This window comes from Desmodus rotundus, chromosome 12 (assembly GCF_022682495.2).
Source record: "Desmodus rotundus isolate HL8 chromosome 12, HLdesRot8A.1, whole genome shotgun sequence".
Classification (NCBI taxonomy): Eukaryota; Metazoa; Chordata; class Mammalia; order Chiroptera; family Phyllostomidae; genus Desmodus; species Desmodus rotundus.
The window spans coordinates 25,162,169-25,185,855 of NC_071398.1; the positions used below are offsets into that span (position 1 = coordinate 25,162,169).

Consider the following 23,687-nt stretch of genomic DNA (forward strand, 5'->3'; position numbering starts at 1 on the left):
CTGAAAACCCAATTCTGTCTGATGCCAACAGCCATGCTTATCATTGTCACCCACAAAAACACTCTTAAAGACAAAGGAGGGGGGCCACCTACCGTAGGATGAAGGGGGAAAGGGTCTACCAAATATAGCACCTTGAAATCTGTGTTTTACCTTAACATGCACACACGTGTTATAGTGTACTTCATATTATACCCATGCTTGCTTTAATATCAAAGAATTTCCCAGCAATCTTTAAGTATAAGTGATGCTTTGGGAAGGGGGTGTACCCCAGTGTGACTCTGCAACAATCCCCACCACACAACCCATTTCCCATATCAGATGTTTATTGCTGAGGTTTGAGTCTTATTTTCTGGGTTGGACCAGGTGCCCCCAGAGGGCAAGATCTGAATCTGATTTCTCCTTTCTCCTTCCCAAGGCCTAGCCCAGTACCAAGCATGAAACAAATACACAGATAATTACTTTGGCAAACGCTTATTGAATTCCTGCCTAGCCAAGTGAGGTGCCATGGGAGATGCAGCTGGGATACGATATGGTCCCAGCTCTCAAGACATTTACACCTGGGCCAGAGAGGTCAGGGTTCTAGACTTTGTTGGAAGACGATCTTCCTAAGACTCTTGGCACAGCATCTTAAAAGCCTGGGACTGTAATATAGCAGTAGAGAAAATGGTAGGTAATTAGACAACAAATAAAGTTTCATTAAATAGGACAAATTTTGTGAAAAGTGACAACCTGTTCCTCTGGAAAGGTAGCACTGTGTCAATTAAAGAGCACGCCTTGAAGTCGCAAAGTATAAATTATCGATGTTGAAACCACCATTTCTCAAGAGGGAACCGTGGAAAGTGCCTGCTCTAGATGCCGTTTGTTTGCCAGAAGGGTCTTGCTTCGGATCACTCGGCCTGTGAGGGCCATGTACAGAACTTTGGCAGTGCAGATGAGCCCATTTTCCTTTTCCCAAACTTGGGTAGGTTCTGGGTTCATTAGATTTAATTCTATTTATCACATATGTTCTGAGCTCACTGTGTAGGTGCCAGGCAGGGACACGTAGTGAATGGCTCACACACTTTGCAATGAAGCAGGAGTCAAAGTCCTGGCTTCTCCCCGAGTCAGCTGAGGGACATGGGGCAGAGTTTGACTTCTCGGAACTGTGGTTTTTTAAAACCGCAGCATGGCGATCCTAGTACTTATATTGTAGGTTGCTGTAAAGATTTGTTAAGGTGATGGACATAAAGCTTCCTGTGCCGGGAACTGCACTAAGAACTCCACAAGGGGTACTACTAGAAGGGGCAATTATGGAAAAATTAAGGAAGTGCTCTTTGATTTAAAGCGAACACCCAGTCTAATGAAAAGAACACTTCTGTTAGCTGATATGTGATTAGTATGATGGTTATAACTATTTTTTAAGCAGTTACTGAGCCTTACTATGTGCCAGACACTGTGCTAAACAATTGTACCTGGATAATCTCACTTATTCTGCACAAAACCTTAGATAGCAGGAACCACAGTTATTCCCAGTGAGGAGCCTGAGACTTAGGCTGTTTAAGTAACATGCCCAGGGTCACAGAGCTGGAAAATGACAGAAGCAGGGTTCAAACCCAGCAGTCTGGCTCCAGAGGTCGATTTCAAGGCACAAACAAGGAGACAGAAAGAAACCGAGCAAGGCTTCGCAGAGGTGGTGCTGGAGCAGTGAGCAGATTTCCAGGCATCAAAATGATGGGAGAAGGAACCCAGGCAAGAGTGGATACAAAGAGCTGGCAGGATGAACAGCTCGTTCTGTTCAAGAATGTAGGTGGCTGTGTGCAGAGGGTGTTGGATGGAGGATGGAGCAGGTCTAGAAGACGAGGGTGAGGAGGGAGGAGGGGGCCAGGTGGTGGGACACCTCCCATACCAGGCACAAGGAGCTTGGATTTTACCTGGAGGAAATGGGGGACCAATGAAGGGTGAGAAAGACAGGATCACTGGCACGTAGGAAATGTAATCCATCTGCCTATGTGTGGAGAGGAAATGGTTCTGGGCAGTGTATTTGAATAATTAGGCCATATTATATTTTCCAACTAAATCACTATTTCTCAGATATCGTTTATGTGCAAGCCTCACCCTTTCCTCTCCTGCCCAGTAAGTTCTTTAAATGTTGACTCTAATTGCTTTTGTTCTCACATAAGTGCCTGGCATATGATAGGTATTTTAAAATCCTGTTAAATGAATTTTGAGCTGGATTTAAAGAAAAAAAATGCATGTATTTGAGGTGGGTCATAGACCTAAATGTTAAAGTGAATCAGCAAAGCTTCTAGAAGAAAGCATAGGAGAATATTATCATGATTGTGAAGATTTCCAAACAGAACATGAAGAGCACTCACCATAAAAGAGAAAGTTGATAAATCAAACTTCATTAAAATTAAGAATGTCTGTTCATCAGAGACACCATTTAGAGATTTAAAGGGCAAGCCACAAATTAGGAGAAGAGATTTGTGTTTCCCCTACTAAAATCAGTTTGAAGTCAAATTTTTCAAAATGATGCAAAATTTGAACAAGCACTTTTATTTATTTATTTTTCTTTTTTATCTTTTTAATTTTTAAATCCGAGTTAACATACAATATTGTATTAATTTCAGGTGTATAACCCCATGATTAGAAACTTACATAACTTACAGAGTGACCATCCTGACCAGCCTCTCACCTGACACCATACATAGTTATTACAATATTATTGACTATATTTTCTACGCTGTACTTTATATCCCCATGACTATTCTGTAACTACTTATTTGTACTTCTTAATCCTTTCAACTTTTTCACCCATTCCCCCAATCGGTCTTACCTCTGAACAAGCACTTTTAAAAAAAGTTATCCAGGTGGTCAGAAAGCATATGAAAAGGTGCTCAACATTATTACTCATCAGGGAAATTCAAATTAAAACAACAAGAGCCCTGAATGGCGTGGCTCAGTGGATTGAGCGCCAGCCTGAGAACTGAAGAGTCGCTGGTTTGATTCCCAGTCACGGCACACGCCTGGGTTGCAGGCCAGGTCCCCTGTTGGGTGTGTGAGAGGCAACCCATTGATGTGTCTCTCACACGTTGCTCTTTCTCTTCCTCTTTTTCTCCTTCTCTTCCCTTCTCTCTAAAAGTAAATAAATAAAATCTTTAAAAACAACAACAAAATATCACTACACACTCGCCAGAATGGATAACTAAAAGACTGACACCACCTCTTACTTAAGGATATGGAGCAACTGGAACTTTTATACATGACTGGTGGGGGTATAATTTGGTACAAACACTTTGGAAAACTGCTTGGCAGTATCTGCTAAAGCTGAACGTATGCTCACCCTATGACCCAGCGACTGAACTCAGGCACATACACAAGGGACATAAGTTCATATATCCACCTGAAGACTTGTTTAAGAGTGTCCATAACAGCTTTGTTATAATAGCCACAAACTGGAAACAGTCCAAATATCTAGCAACAAGAAAATGGATAAATAAATTGTGGCATATTTGCACAATGGTATGGCCACAGTAATAAAGAACCAACTATTGTTACAAGCAACAAAATGGAAAAATTTCAAAGACATCATATTGAGTGAAAAAAGCTAAATGCAAATGTTCAAGAACAGAAAAAACTAATCAATAGCAATAGAAGTCAGAACAGTGGTTTCCTTTGGGAGGTATCGACTGGAAACAGGCCTGCGGAAGCCTTCTCGGTTACCGGAAATGTTCCTTATGCTGATCTGTGAGTCACCTGGTGACTTCACAGGTGTATCCACATGGAACAGTTCGTTGAGCTGCACACTTTACTGTGTTATCTCAATAAAGATTTTTTAGAGATAAAAAATACATTAAAGTATTAATTAGTTGCAAAACTTACTGGCCAAAGAGGTCTAACATGTTTCAGAAAATATCAGATGAATTTAAATGTTAAAATTAAAGGTTGGAGCAAGAAAGAAAAGGAGTAGAATGGGAAGTTTAAAGAGCTAGAGTAAGGAATTTAAATGTTGGATGGAGTTAGCAAATGAAGTTCACCTGAAGCGCAGCATTAATGTCAGGGCAAAACAAGAAGTGACGTTGTCAACCTAGACCTGGAGAGGATGTAGCTGGTGGGGCCCTGATTGTAGAGGAGAAAAGACTAGACTTTTAACTTGAAAATCAGTGAGAAGCTAGTAATTCCTGAGCTGGGCAAGGATGCCACTAAAAACCAGGATGATGATTGTGGTGACAATAGTGATCATAACCATTAACAACACTCAGCATTTATTGAGCACCTACTACATGCCAGACCCTGTCGTCAGAGCTTTGCTAGTACCCTCTCATTTAATGTCCACAACCATTCTCTAGAAGTGACTGCGATTACCCCAGTTTTTCAGAGGGAGAAGCTGAAGAAGTGCAGTAAGGTAACCAGAGTCTCCAAGGATAGAGGAAAGAGACCTGGGGGGAGGCAGCAAGGAAATCCAATGAATTAAAGAAATTCGCAAGACTTCACAGACATTTAAACAGGTCTAAGTGTACTGGCTAGGAATCTAGGGGGAAGGACAAGAATTCAGTATCTTTTACATGATTTGGAGTACATAAACAACATACAATACCCAACCCAAATTTACAGAGTCCAAGTGCAAAGTGGTGTACCTTGAAGAAGGAAAATAAAGTGTCTTGCACTGGACTTAGTTTGAAAGAAATTATTGAGGCAACCTATGCCCAGAGCTGTTGTACTGTAACCTTCAAAGGTTTGGAAGTTTTATTTCAGGCCCTTTGAATCACTCTTGATAATTCATCTTCTACCAAGTTGGCAATGTCAGATCAGACGGCAAGGGATGAAAACGTCAAGTAAGATCTCCTTCCTGCCTGTAAGTATATATTTATTGAGTACATACTATATTCTGTGCATTGCTTTAAAGGCTGAGGATATGGTGATAAATAAAATAGGAAGCTCCTGCCAGACCTCATGAAACCTCTATTATAGTGTAAGGAGACAAACAATACACAAATAAACGTGTATAATTTTAGGTAGTGATTAAATGCAGTGAAGAAAAATAAAGCAGGTTAAAGGGAGCCATTCTCTTACACAGGAGAATAAGTGAAGGCCTTTCTGAGGAGGTGACATTTGAGCTCTGATCTAAGTAGAAGGAAAGAGCAAGCTATGAGAATGAGGAAAGAAACTTCCAGGCTGAGAAACCAGCCAGTGCAAAGGCCCTGGGGTGGGCATATGCAGGGCCTATTTAAGGAAGAGCAAAAAGGCCAGTTTGGTTAGTGTACCCTGAGGGAGAGGAGTGTGCTAGGAAATGAGGCCATAGAGGAAGTACAAGGCCAGATCACATTGGACTTTGTAAGGCAGGGTAAGAACTTTGGATTTTTTTCCGTTTGATGGGAAGCCATTGGAGGGCATTACACTGGGAAGCGACTTGACCTAATTAATTTATAGGGAGCAAGAACCCATAAGGGGGAAAGAGGAGAAGCAGGGAGAGCAGCTAGGAGCCCATTCAGGAGCCCAGCTGGAGTTAATTGGCATCTGGACCAGGGTGGTCCTGGTGGAGGCCGTGAGAGACTGGATTCAGGAGACAGCCTGTAGGAAGAGCTGCAGGGTTTGTTGGGGAATTGGATGAAAGGTGTGAGACAGAGGTCAAGAATGCCCCTAAGTTTCTGTTCTTTGGTGCTGCCATTTATTTGGGGAATGATTAGGCTTAAGGGGTAAAATCAGAAGTTTATCTCTGACATGTTAAGTTGCAGGTATCTATTAGATATTCAACTGAGTTTGTCAGGTAGGCTCTTGGCCACACTAGCTTGGAGTTCAATGGGAACTTATAGAAAACAATATTGTAAGTAATCGCTTGTGGACAGAAAAATCCCAGTTCTCCTACCCATTAACATTTAATCATTTGGCAAATACTTATTGAGCACCTATTGTGTGTCAGGCACTCTGCTGGGTACTGGGGAGTACAGCATGGTTTAGACAGAAACAGTCGCTATCTTCAATACAACTTAATTAGTTCACTGGTTTCTGAGACACTTCTCTGAATACTGTATAAATATATAGAAGCAACTCTCGAGAGTTATAAATACTGAGATGTTCTCTGACTCAGCAATTTGGAAGAGCTTAGATCTTCGGAGAGAAAGGTGCTATATATAGATTTGGATAAACGACAGATTTACGCAATAAAATATTTGAAGACTGCCTTAAAATGAATCAGAAGAGACTGCCTCAACCAAATTGATGTTTACGAAAAGTCAACTTGGTGTAATAGAAAAGCTCACGGGGCTGGAAGGCAGAAATTCTAGGCCTGTCTGTTCTGCCTGACAAGGTCCCATGTATGACCTTGACTAAGCTGTTTGCTCATCTTCCTTCAGTTTTCTCTTGAATAAAATGAATCCATTGGCTTAGATGATTTCTAAAGACCTTTCAGACTATTCATTTTTTTCCTTTTGTGTTAGTTCTTTTACGGGATTCCTATTCCTGTTCCTAACATTTATGAAAAGATAAGTCCCAAGCCCCAAAGTGATTCTTCTCTTCGAAGGATCCCTTTTCAAAGCAAAGTAAGACTGGTTTTTTTCCTTTTTGCAAGTGGAAATTGTTTTCTTATTTTTTCTGAATATAAAAAATGACACATGATCAGAAAAGCAGAGTAAAAAACCACTGATGATACCACTGAGGTGACTATGTTTTCACCATCGCTGTGTCTGCAGTATGTATCTACATAAGTGCTTAGTATCTACTGAATGAATGACTACTGTTAATACCTTGTCAATATTCTGTTTTAGTCTTCAGACCAAAAACAAACAAAATAAGTCCTCTCTCAGGTGCCTGTTTAGCCTCTAAACCAGAAGGGAACAGTTATAGTCATCAGAGACTGAAACTGCTGGGAAGATATCGGATCTCTTAGATTGTATGTTTCACAACAGCTGGTATCTATGGAATGTAGAGAGACAATAGCACCAAATACATCATTCTGACAGTCATAAACAATACCAGGGCAGGCTCAGTTTGAGCAATATCAGGAAAGGCTGCAAAACAGTCCATTGCCCAATCAGGAGTGGCTTCTACAGCTGACAGAAGGGTAGGATCCACCCCCATCTTTCTTCCCACATTTGGACCCTCTTCTTTCCCTATTGCACCAGGATGTTTTCTTGGGGCACCTGAGTTCAAATCAACAATTTTTATTGAGAGCCTAGCATACTTTTGATTGTTAACTCCCTCCTCAATAATCCAAGATGGGTTTCTGATTAGCTCTGGAATTAAAGCCAGATTTAGGCTGCATCTTCGCTTCTCAAATGGAATTAGTGGCTCATGTTGGAAAACTGGGACATTCGGGTTGCAGCAGAGAGAACAAGATGGGTCACCAGCAGCTCTACTGGAGCCATCCGAGAAAATTCGGCCAGGGTTCTCTTCGTGCGGCATCCACTCAAACCAGGACGGCCTGATCCGGAAGTACAGCCTTCACATGTGCTGCCAGTGTTTCCGTCAGTACACGAAGGATATAGGCTTCATTGAGTTGGACTAAGTGGACTTCTGTGAATGGGTCGTTCAAGACATCTACCTTACTACAGAATGGCTCTTTGTACATAAAATGAAATTTAAAAATTAAAAAGAAGAAAAAGAAAAACTGGGACATTCAACATGTGAATCTGAATTTTTAGATCTGTTGAAAAATCACTGGATTTGGCACCACTGGACCGTTATCCATTGGTGCAGCCAGCTAGCTGAGCCGCCGCCTCCTACTTGAGACCTTCGGCTCCCTGTGATCCCACCTCCCCTGCTCAATTCCCCAACCAGCTACCTCTAACTACGTGAAAGCATCATGGGACACCTACTAAGCGCCCTGGAGGAGCTCACAAACCAACTTACAAACCCGTCCATTCAGTGCAGTGAAGTCAGTGCAGCACAGAAGGCATGAACATGGCACAGCATGGGGACTCTGCCATGAGAAAGTGGCTGGAGGGCCCCTGAAGGTCACTTTGAGCTCCGTTTTGAAGGATGAATAAGAGTTATTCAGGCAGGCGGATTGGTCGGAACCACTGCCAACAGTGAGGTGGTCCTGAAAACACATGCGAGTTCTGCTGATTAGCTGCCTGTTGCATCAGTGACCCTCTCAAGACAGCAACTACCTGTCCCCTGAGCGATGCTGGTCTGTTTACAACCCGCTGCCCAGGTCCTCCCATTCCTTCCATCTGTCAAAACACCAGAGAAGGTTCACCCCTACCAGGAAGAGCCCGCCTGATAATCCCCACTTACCTCCAATTAACTCAGCTGAGGCAACACTCCCATTCTGGGATAACTGGTTACCTCAGGGTGATTCTGTTATTTGAGCTCTTTGTCTGTTTTGAAACCTCTGACATGTGAAGAGTAGACCAGCATTCCAAGCAATGAATCGATGTGTTTATCAAGTATCTACAAGGTGTTAGAGGACTCTGTCGTTGTTGACCCCAACAACAACCCAGCTGAGAAAGAACACAAACACAAATAAACTAAAAAAAGACTGCGATTCTGAAAACATTTATTTAATTATTTTTTTTTAGAAAGATTTTCTTTATTCACCCTTAGAGGGGAAGGGAATGAGACAAGACAGGGAGAGAAATATCACTGTGCGAGAGTGAAACGGTTGCCTCTCACATGCCCCCAACTGGGGACCTGGCCCCCAACCCAGGCATGTGCCCTGGCTGGGAATTGAACTGGCAACCTTTTGGTTTGCAGGCCAGTGCCCAATCCACTGAGCCACACCAGCCAGGCTGAAAACATTTATTAAGTTCCTGGTAGTCACAATTTATTTTTCAAATTATAAGAGCAAGTTTATTTAGAAAGTTACAGAAGTAGTGGAAGTGAGCCAGCTGGTCTGCATAGGCTCGGGAAACAAGTTACAGAAGTAAAAGAAGGGCCTTGGAACTTAGGAGACAGAAAGGTGAAGATAATGCACCTCGGGGAAGAAGAGGGGGAAGTGAAAGGCGCAGGTGTGCTCCAAAGAGGGAGCGCGCCCATAAAATTTTTAATCCCTCTATCCATCCACCATTCAGTGAGCACTACCAGGCACTGTGCTTGGCACTTGGAAATGGAGACACACTGAAATATGCAAGCTAGCAGATGACATGAATAAATAAACTCATTACAGTAAGTTTACTCCCAGAGAGATGTTCAACAACCTGGAGAAAGGAGTGTCTACTGCTCCCTGGGATACTGGGCAGGTATCATGGAGAAGAAATGCTTGAGCTGCTTGTTTTTTTACTTCTCATGACATTTTACAACATATACAAAGATACGGAGACTAGTACAACAAATCTCCATGTACCCATAATCTGGCTTTAACAATTAGTCACTCAGAACCACTCTTGCTTCACCTATATCTCCATTCGCTTCCCTCCATCCCTTCCTTTTGTTTTGAAGCCAAACCTAAACATTTTTATCTTTTCTCCTATAAATACTGAGCTGCGTTTGAAGAAGGGACTAGAAATGTCTGGACTTTCCACTGGTAATATCCTTCTTCCCATCTACTCGGCCAGTGACTCTACCAGAGTTATATATACTCTGATTCCTGCCAGTAACTCCAAGGTCTTGGCTGGTTCAGGGTGAAGATCCAAGACTTTATCAGAGACTTTGGCTGAAGGAAGACTAAGCTGATCCAGTGAAACCAGTGAAAACTGCATCCTGCCTTATCTGCAATGCTGATCACATTCTTTCCGGCCCTGGTCCCCATAAAACTGCTATTTCTTTAGACACTTATTGAGCGAGTACCTGTTTGTACTCAATACGGTGGCTACATTCCACATCCCCATGTGCCCTTAACAACCTCCCGGGAAACCTCAGACGGCACAGGGCTTGCCCTGCAGGCCAGGCTAACCCAGAGTTGCTTCCTTTCACAACTGCACTCCCTACCTTCCAGCCCTTCAGCGTTTCCTATTTCTCTCTCTCAAAGGTACCAACATGCATGCAGTTTCTTCAACCCAGAACATTATCCTGGACTCCCCCCTCCCTCACAATTGTGTCTATTCTTTTAAAGCCATCCGCTATTGTCCACTCCGTCATCACCCTTCCATCCAGACCACCAATCTCTTCCCTCGAGTACTGCAATATTTAAGCATCATTCTGCCTTTAGCACCCTCCCCACTCCCTTCTCCATGCAGCGGCTGAGAGATCTCTATAAAAAGCCCTTCTATGGTACCTAACGCCTACCGGAATTAAAACCAACCTCCTTACCACAGCCAAGGAGGCCCTAACAAATTTGAGATCTGCCACGTACTCCTCCCCAGGCCGCAACCAAAAAAACGCTCTTTCCAGAGCCTGTTTGCTCGCGTCGTTGCCCTTACCTGGGAAGCGGTTTTTCTCATACTTAAGGAAAGCCACACCTACACAGCCCTTGCTTACAGGCGTTATCTCTCGTGAGTCCACAACACTGAGAAGTCTCATCTTCACTTTGCAGATGGAGAAATTGAGGATGGCCACCGCACCCATGGGGTCATACAGCAAGAGATTGGAACAGCCGAGACTCGGGGCTCCAGAGGCCACCGGCTTAACCACACAGCGGCCCGCACACCTCCCACGCCGCAGCGATCACTCTAGCTATGGACAGCCCCTGGCTGCTTGGGGGCGGACAGGGAGGGTCCAACCGACGACCGTGGCTTCTGGCTTGCCGCTTCCGGCGACGGCGGGCGGGGAGGCGTCGCGGAGAAATGACGTAATGCCGCGGCTCCTTAAAGGTACCTGTCCCGCTCTCCGCGGATGGCGCAGGCGCGTTTCGGGGGCTCAGCTTGTTCAGGGATCACTGATAGTTGGGCCGAACGGGCGCGCGCGCGCGCGGGCCGTGCAGGCGGGGCGCGCGTCGGCCGCGGACGGCTCCAGGGGCCCGGCGTGGCTGCGTCTGGAGCGGGACCGGCCGGTGACTAGCGGGCGCCGCGATGGCCGAGGGTAGCGCGGTGTCCGACCCGCAGCACGCCGCGCGCCTGCTGCGAGCGCTCAGTTCTTTCCGCGAGGAGTCCCGCTTCTGCGACGCGCACCTGGTCCTCGATGGGGAGGAGATCCCCGTGCAGAAGAACATCCTGGCGGCAGCCAGCCCTTACATCAGGTGAGGAGGGGGTCGGGCGGGACTGCTCTGCCCCGAGCCCGGGGGCGGGGCGGGCCGGGCGTGGCACCAGAGTTCCTGTTACCACCCCCCAGCCGCTGGGGTCCGTCCTGGCCGACATTCCTGCGGGGCTCCCAGGACAGCTTATGTGGCTTCGCCTACCCTCGAGCCCGGCCCACAGGACCCTTGCCCCGCTGGAGTTGACTCCGGACCCGGGCCGCAATCTCTCGGCCCTCTCTCCTCCGATTCCCACAGCCTGGCGCTTGCCCAGGCCTCTGAGCCCCGGGGACCGCCAGACCCCGTCCAGGGCTGGCTCGGGACCCGCACGGGCTAGCAGGGCAGGGCCGCGCCCGAGAAGAGCCGCCCCCTCGGCTGAAGTTTGCGGGCTGTTCGCCTCCTAATCGACGCGCAGTCGGCTGGGCCCGAGCTGGTGGCGCTCCTCCCGCCGAGAGGCCAAACAAACAGCCTCCCGACCGGTGTGGGCAGAGGGAAAATCCTATTGTATTGTATCTTCTTCTTGGGATAGGCGATCCGACCCCAAGGCCGAAGTTCTTGTCAAATGTGTCTTCCACTCCCTTGTGGGAACCCCGTTTAAAAGAAGGGCTGTGCATTATAGACACACGTTAAAGTAAGTTGTCCCGAATTTTAAAAGACATACTGTAATTCCCAGGATGCAGTTACAACTCGAGGACCAGAAGATTTTAGTGACTCAGAGAGCATTTTAAAACTTCATTGAAACAAAGCTTAACCTGCTTAGCCATCTCAACTAACCTGGTTAAAGGTTGATGAGATAGTGCTTAACCAAGTGTATCAGATCTTGCAGGGGGCTATTAACTTTTCTTATAGCAACTTTCTTGCAAACTGGGTTGCTCTTTTAATAAAAGAAAAAAATTCTAAAAGCTGGAGAAACTGCCTAGTAAGCTGGTTAAATATAGACTAATAGTAGAGAGTGTCACTAGAACTGACAGGTCAGAAAAAGCAAAATGATGTGTACTGCATTCTTAGTGCTTTGTCCTAGCAGAGCTCAGCATACCAACTACATTTTGACCTTAACATTAGGATACATCTGCCCTAACTCAGAAGCAGTTCACGTGCTCTTGTATCTTCTGGCTCTCTCTTTTGTAAATCAGTTTGCACTCTGGATTTAAAGGTGGGGTTGTGGTGATGGGAATCTTTGTTAGTAGGGGATTTAGATTGCCAATATGACAGTTCAGAGCTGGCGGTTTGGAGGTTGAGCAATCAGTCTCAAATCGGAATCAGTAGGCCTGAGTCTTCCGGGTGTCCAAAGTGTTCCCTGTTTGGGGAAGTGCTTAGGAAAACTACTCTAGATGCATTATTGTTGTAGTTCTTTAAGTGGTGTCCAGCCAGCTTAAAAGAAAATTGCAAATCCCCAAACACCTGCTCTGTCTTTTCATGTTTTGTTTTTCTCCATAGCACCGACCACTATAATATACCCTATATTTTACTCGTTTACCTTATTGATCTTTCCCAACCACAGTGTAAGCTCAGTGTGGCCAGGGATTTTTCTTTTGTTCATCACTATGCCCCTGACAACTGGAAAGAAAGTGCCTAATGGTCTAGCAAACATAAATGAGTGGCTGCCTGCTTTTCTAGCACAGCTGATAGGATATTAGAAGGTTGGCTCTGTTATGTTTCCATTTCAGACGCTCAGTTACATCCTGATTGAGAAGAGCATGGGACCTGCTTTCTCCTTCCAGCTTTTACTCTTGCAGCTGTGCATTGCTGGCAGATGACGATCTCGGGCTTCAGCTCACTAGTCTGCTAAATGAGGGATAAAATGTCTTCATCTCATTTGATCTTTGACCCACCCTGTGAAGGGGAATGTAATAGTGCTTTGAAAGTGTCACAGGTCTGCACATAGGTCTGTGAAAGGTAGTAGCATTCACTGCTGTATCTGCTAAGTTGGGAAAGGTGTGGTATCCACCTGTGATGTGGTGGCACACAATGAGAATGTTTAGTTATGTGAAATGCTACTTATTTAGAGAATAGCAGTAATTTAGGTGTGAAATATTACTGATCAAAGTAGCAGAGCCAAAAAGGACTTAAGATCTCTAGTTCAATTCTGTTACTTTCCAAATAAGAAAATGGGGTGCAGTGGGCCTTAGTGAATTATCTATTGATGAGGTTACTGGTACTTAATGATTGAACTAAAATTAGATGCCATGTTAATGACACCTTGTCCCCTACTCGATTCCCATACCCACTCACAGCATTACTCATTCGTAACTATTCTCTGTGTAAACTCTACTACTTACTGACTTATCTATGATATGTTATGATTTTAAGTGCTTATCAAGTACTTTCACATATTGTCTCATTTTCATTTTCAACCATCTTTTGCTGTAAGTAGGGCAGATATTTTTGAAGTTTTACAGATAAACATGGATCAGTCAGTATGTGTTTTATTTCAGTGACTAATTGCTTTATGTTTATTTGGCTATTGAAGTGGTAGAATATTCTTGGGGGGGTCTTCTAAAATGATCAATCTCGAGGCCACTTAAAAGTAATTTGACTAATCTGTATTACTACTTAGAAACAAAGAGTTTAGTCATTTTCAATACTAATGACATTGGGTTTTTTATATTGAAACAAAATGAACTTGTATGTTCTAAAATTTGATGTTTCCCTTTTGAAGTTTAAGCATTTAGGTCTGTGATGTCATTAATATATGGATCGGGTATTTAAAAGTTTGATAGTCTCTGAAGTTTTATAAAAATCTGAGTTTTGTTCAATGTCGATAGAAGCATAGTTTTAGTAACTGTCATAAGCTTCTGAGGTTGTAAGGTTTGGAAACAATGTTGTGTATTGCTTCTGTGTGCTCAAGAAAAGGAGCCAATCCTGAGAAAAGGGTGGATAGAGTATTCCATGCAGCCTTGGGATGCAGATGCTACAGAAAGTCAGACAGGACCTTCTGCAGTCCATCATTCACCTAAGTTGGATGCTGCTTTCCCAGCACACCCTCTTCCCAGCTTTTCCTCATTCTGATCCATGAATGACATTTTCCCTTTAGTTTAAGGGGAAAACTAAATCTAAACATAGCTGATGACCTTTAAGAATGATGAAATTGAATTCATGGATATAATGACCCACAGGATCTTTCATCTCAGCAAACCCTGAGACCTTCTGGGAAAGGTTCCCTGAGGCTTACAGGAAGTTCCCCTTTCTTCTGAATATTGCAAACCAAAGATAAAGTTTGCTTTGCTTCATGTCTGACGCTCTTCTGATTCTGGCACAGTCCCATCGATCCGATCTGGATTTCAGACTCCTTTCTCTCCTGAGATGTGGTGCTTGGGGAGAAATGTATATGAAATGAATTTGAAAATGAATTGTGTGATTCTGCAGTAATGTTATAGCAGTTTTGTACAGGTCCTCATCCTGTATTTACTTTTGAGAATTTTGGGTTTTCTGGGGAATCTATTGGAATGTTAGTTTTGTTTAGCTCTTAGTCCTGGAAAGTAAAGAAGAAAAAGATTCCCAAGATCTTTGGATCTTTTGAAGTGTCAGCCAACAATAGGAATGGCAATGCTGCACCTCTCCCCACAAGTTTTTTAGAGAAAGCTGGTCTAATGACGTTGGAGTGGAGACATTGAGCCGTGAATCCAGCCCAGGTCATATTGGACAACTTTTCTGGGACTTAGTTTCCTCGTGTGTAAAGTGAGGTTGTTGAGCTACATAAACAGCAAAGCCCCTCTGTAAGTCCAAATTATGTGGCTCCCTGCTATTTTTGTTTTGTTTTGTGTGTATATGCTGTGGAGAGGGAGTCTGGTTCTGTTCTTACATTCTCGCAGCTTTATTGTATCGTTAAGTTTTGTCATGCCCTGGCATTAAAGTATTTCCTCTGCCCTGTCGCGGGCCACCTGGATTGGGTACTCTGCTGTGTAAGCCCAGCCCTGTAGAGTTGTTTTGTAACAAGCATTTATTTTATGCTGCTACTCTGGATGTGTTCCAAGGCCTAATTATTGATGAGCCTGTTTTGCCATTTAAATATAAAGTTTGACTCATAGATGATGCTGATGAAACTACTTCAGGAGTCTAATAAGGTCTCCGTAGGAGTCCAAGTTTCACAGTAGCGTAGACATTATCATCCTTTTTTTTGGTACCTGAAATTTGCCCTGTAGTTTATGGGCACCGAAGTCCATTAGTATTCTCTGTTGTGTGCCGAGCATGCTATTTGTCCCCAAGTCCCCTTTCTTCCACTTGTACTTTGAGTTTATAGTCACCTTGCGTAGACAGCAACTCCCTAATGATTGTCATAAGGATTTTTTTTTTCATGGTAAGAGGTCTTTTATTTTTATTTTTATTTTTATGTTTTTACACTTATCATGCCATGAATTCGGGGGGAATGGGTTCCAGCAGCTTCGTCTCTGGGCGCAGCAGGCAGGTCTTCAGTTGAACCCAAGATACCTTTCTCTTGGGCTTCCTTCTTCTTCTGATCGTTTTCCTTCACGTTTCAGGAAGCTGTCCCTGCTCTTAGAGTGCCTGGTGTGCTCAGTACGTGCATTAATTCTCTGGCAAGGATCTTGTCCTTAACTTGTGTGTTTACAATGCCCACCACGTCCTGGGTGGCATTGTAGACTCTTCCAGTTTTGCCCTGGTAACGTTTGTGGGGCGTTCCTTTTTGAACAGTGCCCAGTCCTTTGAGGTCTACAATATGCCCTTCTCGTAGATTCCCGTGTATGTGGCCAAAGAAACAAGTTCATGTTCTCTGAAAGGCCTATGGAACGTAATAGTGAGTGCCTCTCCTCTTCCCTTTGTGTGGGTCATTTTGGTGGTTCTGAAAGGTGATTGTCAAAAGGATTTTGAATAGTAATTGTAACCTGTTACATTTCTTAGTACTTAGGGTTCAGGTAGAAGCTCCAGGTTCTGAGACCCTTGCTGAATCCCGAGCATCCTTTAAATCAAATTGGCTATACCTATCTCTTGTTCTGCTCTTACAATGAGGGGAAATAAGTTGGGCCTGAAATGTCTTTTAATGGACCTAGGCCTTGCTTGTTTTTATCCGTCTACTGTAAGGCATCCTTAACAACTGCTTTAAAAAGATGGAATCTGTCCTGAAGGGCTTACAGTAAGTCTCATGGTTGAAAATGATTTTTTGCTCCTTCTCCCCCTACCCCTCCTTCCTTTTTTAGTATTTGCAATTATGTTTGAGTGAACCCTGTCCTTACGTGTGTTTTTCAAAAGTGATGTTAAAGTATGTTCAGTTTCAGAAAATCAAAGAAGTATTTTCTCTGGGCTTCTAAGGACACAAAGCCCTTGTAAATTGGAGCTCTAAGTTTAACAGCTTACTCATTTCAGCTTAAAATCGTTCGCTTATTTACACGAGACAGTGGTGCCACCGTGAGCAGCAAGGAGTGCTCCACTCTAGAGAGGTTTTTGGAAGGTTTCAAATGATGAAACAAATCAATAAAAATCTTGTCAGACTAGTGACTCTAACATAAAGTGAAGTGTTGAATGTTTAGATTTACTGTAGAACTTTCCTGAGGATTACTTCGAGTAATAGTCGTGTGACAGAAATAATACCCAGCTCTAATGAATACTAACTGGTAAGTCCTCCGTCTTCCACCTGTGCCCGTAGACGTCCACCTCTTCCTACTGCTGTGTTTCCCTTGCCAGTCCTCTTAGATGTGCTCAGAGTACAATTGTATTACATAATTTAGAGTCAAGCGAAGTGCTTTTCCACATGGGAACACTGGTTCTTAGGATTTAGTTTCCCATAGTGTAGACTGAGCATCCAGATTCCAAAACCACCTTATCCATTGTTTAAACTGTTAATCAGTTCCTCTCATAATATCAAAGTGAGGGTTAAGATCTATATATCATCCATAAAGAAAGCATAATTAGGACAAATAGGGAGTCATGTCCCTTATACATTACCATTTTATGTACTGAAGCTGCAATAGAAATGGATGATTTGTAAGTTAGAGTTCTAGGTTAAGGGTGGAGATGCAAGGGTGTGGGGTGTGACGGGTGGCAGGCTAAGGCTGAAACCCAGAAGTCAGTGCTTCCCATGGATTCTTGACCTCCTAAGACACAATGAGTCCAAAGAAGAAAGGAAATCAAAGGCTTAGGTAAAGGTGACAGCTGTAGCTCTACGGAGCAGAAAGGTGTGTGTCCAGCTAAATTCCTTCAGGGCTCAGCGGAAGCTCTTGATCCCTGTGCTCAGCAAAGCAGAGTGAAGTCCTCTGAAGTATTTATTGCCAAAGAGCGATGTAGACGTGAAATGATGATCTCATGTTTGCTGTTTCCGTTTCAGTATGGGAATAAATTATAATTTCCCCCCTCTATTTAGAGATATTAGAAAAATAGAATACTTAGGGAAAATAGATCTTGGTGATATATTTTGTTAGATAAAAGAGTTAGCCTTCAAGCAACAAAGCTTTGAGAAGCAGAGTATATCATAAATGGAAGATGGGAGGACTGGTTTTTAAAATAAGACGGTTGAGTAATGGAATATAAAACAATTAAAGGTCCTATGCTTTCCTTTTTAGAGTTAATGTGCTAATGGCTATAGAGCCTTAAATACATATTTTACTCATAGGTACTTTGTGATTCTCTCAACTATTAAGTATTTCCGTATCTTTTTAGGAACAATTTTAAAGACCGTTTGATGCTTATGATTTTTATGTTAACATGGTAAAGTGAGTAGAAGTATTTTGAAACATAGTTTTATATCGATCGGCCCCTGAATTGGAGGCAACCCCACATGAAGGCTGTGATAGGAGGTCGGTATGCATCTCTTCTAACACGTAGTGTGCCTTCCTCCACTGGGAGGAGCCTGCAGTTTGAGGAGAGCAGGGCTGTGGGAGCGGTGAGACTCCTTAGAAAGAGGTCATTGGTCATTGTTTTCGTTCCCCCCCCCCCCCCACCCCACCATCACCCACAGCTACTTCAGGGGTGGAATTGGAGGCCAGCTGGACCCACCATCTTCTTGCACAGCCTCCATGGGGTTGGTGAAAAGGAGTTTCCTGCCGCCATCCAGCTTTCCTCTACACCAGCGCTGGCTTGGGAAATGTACACTAATAAACTAGAAGACTGGGGACTTCTCTTTGGGTGTGGCTTATTTGTTTGTTTGCCTGCTATTTTATTGTCCTGCCTGGCTTCTTAAATGTATTGCCTTGTAAGAGCAGAGCTACCAACTTTGCTGCCTGGAAATGATAATCCCCGTTGGCAGGCAGAGAGTGAAATTCCCATTTTTTTATCGCCTCCTGCTGTGGGGCAGGAACAGAGTAGTTAGTTGCTCTGCTTCCTTTGTTTATCATCTTCTTTCCTATTGGTGAGAAAGGGGTTGATGAAAGCATTCCCCACTGTCACAGCTGTTGCTACAGGCTTTAGAAATGTCACTGCTCGTGGGGTTGTGCTTACCAGCAATAAATTATAGTTCAAGGTTAGATTGTCTAAAGTATTGACGTGGACTGTGTAGTAACACATCACAGATGGAGTCGGTACCTTCTTTAGTGTTGACGAGGGGCTTGGTTATAGGTTTTCATTTGTTCAACAAATACACAGGAGGTACTCAGTATCAGCAGCAGTGAGGTGCGGGGAGACCAGGTGACGAGAGACAGACAAGCTCCCATTTCAGCAGTTTACGGAGCACTATGCCTTCCGAGCCTCCATTTTCTGACTCATGTCCTGGCGGCCTTTTGAGTGTGTATTCAGTCTTCAACCACCAACAGTGTCAGAACTGACACCCAAACCACCCAGCTTACAGTTTCCACCTCTGTGGGGGTAGGAAAGGAAATAAACATAAAACTAACCGTTTTAGAATTATTTGCTGTTCACGTAATTATTCAGTACTGTATATCCTAATGTTGTACAGTAGTGTCAGCATTTCAAGAATGGGGAAAGAATAGTCTGGCTTTAATTTTGGAGTAGACGCTCTGCAAGTCTGCTCTACGAGGATATTTGTGCAGCTGAGGTCCTCACAAAGTCCCTTGATCATCCTTATAACCAGTGTTTTGAGCTCTGCACCCGATAGATTGCTTATCTCCATCTCATTTAGTTCTTCTTCTGGAGTTTTGATCTGTTCTTTCATTTGGGCCATGTTTCTTTGTCTCCTCGTTTTGGCAGCCTCCCTGTATTTGTTTCTATGTATTAGGTAGAGTTGCTCTGACTCTGTGCCTTGACAGTGTGGCTTAAAGTAGTAGGTGTGCTGTAGGGTCCAGTGGCACAGCCTCCCCTATCATCCATGCTGGGTACCCGAGGTGCACCCTTTATGTGGGCTGAGTATACCCTCCTCTGGTAGTTGAGCCTTGGTTGCTGTTGGCAGGCCAATGGGAGGAATTTACCCAGGCCATCAGCTGCAAGGATTGGCTGTGACCACTGACCACCAACCTCTGCCCTCCATGGAGGGTCAGCTGTGCAGAGAGGCAGGGTGGTGGTGCTCCATAGTGGTCTGTAGCTGACCACTGGGTGTGCTGGCTCTGGGGTTTCCCAAGTGATGCAGGCCAAGGTCAGCCCCCACCTGTGTTTTCCCCGAGGACACGCTGCCTGAGCTATAAAGCAATCTGAGATGGCTGCCACTTGTGCTGGACTTGGAGGTTCCCAGGCAAAGCCAAGCTGTGAATCTAGGCTGGCTGCTGCTAGTGCTGGGCCTGGGGCTCACTGAGGCCAGCTGTTGCATGTTTGATAGGCTTTAGGAAGGTGTGAAGCATGAGCCAAGACCAGCCTTTCATATATTCTTCATCAACATAGATTCTCGATTTAGGTTCCCTAATATGGCTGTTCATTCCCTACACTTGTCTTGAGTGGGTATGTGTGGCACTGCCGTGCACTGGGCAGGTGGGGCCCCGGCATGCAGGGAACCTTGCAGTGGAGGCACACGGTGGAGAATCTGACTACAGAGATGTGAGGGACAGCTGTGCTTGCTGCTGGAGACTGGGTGAAGGGAGCACCACTCACAGGAAGTGCCATTTCAGCAGAGAGCTAAAGGGGGAGGAGCAGAACTGGGGGGGGGGCGGGTGGAGCAAGCACAGGGAGGCCTGATGGGATGATGGTAAGCAGTGAGTGGGTAGAGTGGCATGAAACAGGAGTAGAGAGGCAGCAAGGTCTCTAGTCTGAGTTCAGGTTGGCACTTAACACTGCTCCCCAGTGAGATTTCAACTTTTGCTGTAACATTTCCGAGTCGTGGATGTGTATTGGGAGCTGGCAGGGTGTGGCAAAGGAGCCCAGAAAAACCGTCCAACTTAGTTTAGTCCGGGTGAGAGAATTTAAATTTTATTTTAAGGGTTATGGATAGACATTGCTGGGTTTTAAGAAGAAGACGTAGTCTTATTAGGAGGGTCCTGCAGTCGTTGGACCAGAGGTAAGGATGCCTTGGATGTGGGTTTGTCAGTGGAGTTGGAGTGAAGTGGCTGGAAGTGGAGTGAGGTAGCAGTAGCACTTGTCAGTGAGAAAAGGGAACACCAAGGGGACCACTTCCTCATTATCACCAGTAAACAAATGCTTATCATCACTTACTGGGAGCTTTAAATTGGGGACAGTGTAAAAGACTCCCAGAAGCACAGAACCGGTTCCCAAATTTAGAGCTTCATTGTGACAAAAACAAAGAATGGAACAAAAGCTATTGTAATTGAATAGATACTTCTGGCTATAGGAGTTCTGAGGAGGAAGAACTGCTTGGGTGATTGCATAAGCTTTCATGGAGGAAACAGAATTTGAGCAAGACCTTGGAGAGGAGGAGTACGGGGTGGGGACGTAGGCAAAGAGAGGGGCAAGGAGAGTCAGTCCGGTAGGACACAGGTGTAAGTGCGGAACGTAAGGTATGTGCTCCGGGCAGTGGGTACACTGGACTGGACGAGCAGCTTGGGTTGGAATGGTGGGAAGTGTGTATGGATGGGCGGCTGAGGACAGTGTTCTAGAGCACCGATTTTCAACCCGTGTGCTGCAAGAAGTTCTAAAGCATGCAGTAGCTGACTATTTAGTCAGGGGCACTGGCCCTTTTTCCCTTAGATTGTCAAATAAAAACATGACAACAGCCAACACAACAATAAACCGTCCAATGTGAATGGACCAAAATCATACCTATTTTTTGACAGATTGGCGAAAAAAGATATTTTTTGCTGTGCCACAGAATTTTAGTAGTTTACGTGTGCCCTGAAACAAAAAAGGTTGAAAATCACTGTTCTAGAGTGCCAGGTTAGTTTAGTTTTTTCATTCAACTAGTGAACAATAGCACCAGTACTACCAATGGAGCTGTACTTGAAGAAGGTAATTTAAGTTGTTTGTTCTCGGGCCTGGGAGGGGACAGGACTGGAGTTGCTGACAGGTTCGGATTAGCCCAGCAAGGCAGAGTCCTGGTATCAGGAGTTAGGGGAGAAAGCTACAGGCTGCTGCTGGAACGTCCAGTAGAAGGAAGAGATAACAGGTTTGAGCCTGGCTGCTTAAGGAAAGTGGGGAAGATAATCTGTCTTTGATGTGTTAAATTTGAGGTGACAATTGCTGTATAAACAACTTAATTATACTCTCCTAGTTCTTGAAAATTCTGCACAGTACTTCACGTATCTATGAATGTGTGTGTGTGCGCGCGCACGTGTTTCTTCTCTGCTTTTCTCCACCTCCTGCTCTTTTCTGGCAGATAAATTCATATTCATCTTTTGGGATCTTGCTCCAATGTCCCTTCTTTTGTCACATTTTTCCAATCTGCAAAGCAATCACCCCCGCCCACGGGCTCCTTTCTGTGTTGTGTGCCTTCACTGTCCTCAGTTTTGCACGGGTCAGTCTTCTCTTCAGGGAGGAGAAATGGAGCAGGCAGAGGACTGGGGGCTTTTGAAGCCCTATCTTTTATGTCTAGGGCCCGAGGCACTAAATCCATGAGTGGAGATGCTGTACATAAGAGAGTTGAGTTGGCTGCAGTCTGCAAGTACTGATGAAGAAGTACCAGATCAGGATTCGGGACACTGTATACATACCGCCTCCAAATAGGATCAGTCTTTTTGCTACAACGCTTTACTCTGTAGCTGACTATGTATGTATTGAGAGCAGGGGGAGAGGGACAAAATAAACCACCTGACAACTGTTTCGCCTACCAGAGAATCTTCACTTTTGGATTGTTTTAGATGGCACAGTCCGCTCCAACAAAGTCCATTTCTGGTGCCAAGAACCCTGGGAGAAGAAGGACCAAATTCTTTATTCAGAAGCAGTAGCTCCAGTGAGAGAGCTTTTGTTAGAGCATGACTAAAGAATTCGCTGGGAAGCATTTGTTCCCTTGACAACACTTTGAAAGGCATCTTTCAGCTTTAGGTTGTTTGGAGGAGTTTATAACAGATTATAAATTAAGGAGGTGCCAGAAGCAAAAAGGTGGTTTTAAGATTGAGTTTAGAGATGCTGAAGTGAAGCTGAGGCAGGACTGCTCTCATTTATTAAAGGGAACTGAAAGGGGGTGTGTTTCAGCGGTCTTTTTGTTGTTTTTTCATCTTGGGGTTTTATTTTCCCTACTACTTTCCTTTAAAAAGAAAAAAGAGATAAGTTTCTTAACCTTCACTTAATACTTCGTTCTGAGATACTTTGAAAGTATGAATTCAAAGACAACAATAAATTCATATAAATGCTTACTTTGTGAATTTATTCAGGAGCTCTACTTTCTCTGCCTTTAAAAAAGTCTAAACCTTTCTTCTAACTCTTTACATTGGGAAGGAGAGAATGGAAAGTGAGTGGACCTACTTCTGAAATATGGAACTTTTGGAGTATTCAGTGCCTTTTGTACAGGGCAGTTTTTAAGTAGAGAGAGAAGCCTTGTAAGAGCGCCCCCAAATCAAAGGGGCTTACTCTTGAGATGATCGTTTGCATGGGGTCTCAAGGTTATAGGAGAAGCCTTGTTTGAATAGCATCTGAAAAATCATACCTGAGTAGAAAGTCTGGAACTGTTTGACAGGTTGAGGCACGAACATCTTTCTTTTATGTGTGTGTTTCCAAAAGGTCAGGGTGTGACCAGAACGAGGAACAAGGCTTGTTTCATTCTACAAGAATTTTTTTGCTTCACAAGTTGCTGCATCATGGTTCTGTCTTTGAACTCATTTAAAAATTTTTAACATTTGTTTTCAGACCTTGTCTTTTAAGACATAAACTTTATTGACTGCTTTATTTTAAAAATTACAAGAACTGGATTTAAATTTTAAGAATCTTTTTTTTTTTTTTACAAAAAATTTGTGGAAAATCACAGGAGAGCTTAATTATTTATGTCACCCTAAATTAATTTTTGGTTCTGAACAGGGTACTCAATGTATCGTCACAGTTGTGATCTATATTCACATTATTTATGGCTCATATTTTCACTTAAAGCCATTTCATAGCCCTCTCATATCTCAATATAATACCCATAATCATTCTTAGTGGCTATTTGTTATTACATCATATTGCTGTTCCATATAATTTGCTTCATCATTCCCTGATTTGACATTTTAATTTCCAGTTCTCTTTTCTTCTGAAACAAATTAGAAAAAAACTTTGGAGCTTTCTTTTCTTTGTATTTTTGTGGGTGCCAGTAAACTGACTTTGGAAGCTGTGTCCCACGTATACCTGTTTCTGAAGCTAGAAACAAATTTGTTCTTGTTGTATGAAACCAGGGTATTGTCCAGGAAGACGCTTTATCGTGTAAAGGTTATAAAAAGATAAATGGTATCTGAAAAACCATACCTGAGTA

The 23,687-nt window shown here is 43.8% G+C and overlaps 1 protein-coding gene, 1 long non-coding RNA gene and 1 pseudogene across 3 annotated transcripts in view; 2 read left to right on the forward strand and 1 right to left on the reverse strand.

Moving 5' to 3' along the window:
• Window positions 1-2,529: 2,529 nt before the first annotated feature.
• On the reverse strand, window positions 2,530-10,630 carry LOC128779594 (uncharacterized). Its single transcript, XR_008425642.1, has 4 exons — window positions 10,278-10,630; window positions 8,215-8,420; window positions 7,828-8,017; window positions 2,530-3,114 (listed from the first exon to the last, which is right to left on the reverse strand). It is a non-coding gene; the product is annotated as an uncharacterized lncRNA (long non-coding RNA).
• LOC128779593 (small ribosomal subunit protein uS14-like) lies at window positions 7,314-7,817 on the forward strand (annotated as a pseudogene).
• Window positions 10,631-10,701: 71 nt separating the features above from the next.
• GAN (gigaxonin) overlaps window positions 10,702-23,687 on the forward strand; it is a 67,485-nt gene continuing 54,499 nt past the window's right edge. Inside the window, exon 1 of one of the 2 annotated variants that reach the window (XM_024556046.4) lies at window positions 10,702-11,032. In XM_024556046.4, coding sequence (XP_024411814.2) covers window positions 10,866-11,032 — 167 coding nt within the window. In that variant the 5' untranslated portion in view covers window positions 10,702-10,865. The remainder of the gene's footprint in view (window positions 11,033-23,687) is intronic. The other variant, XM_045191852.3, reaches the window with a different exon arrangement.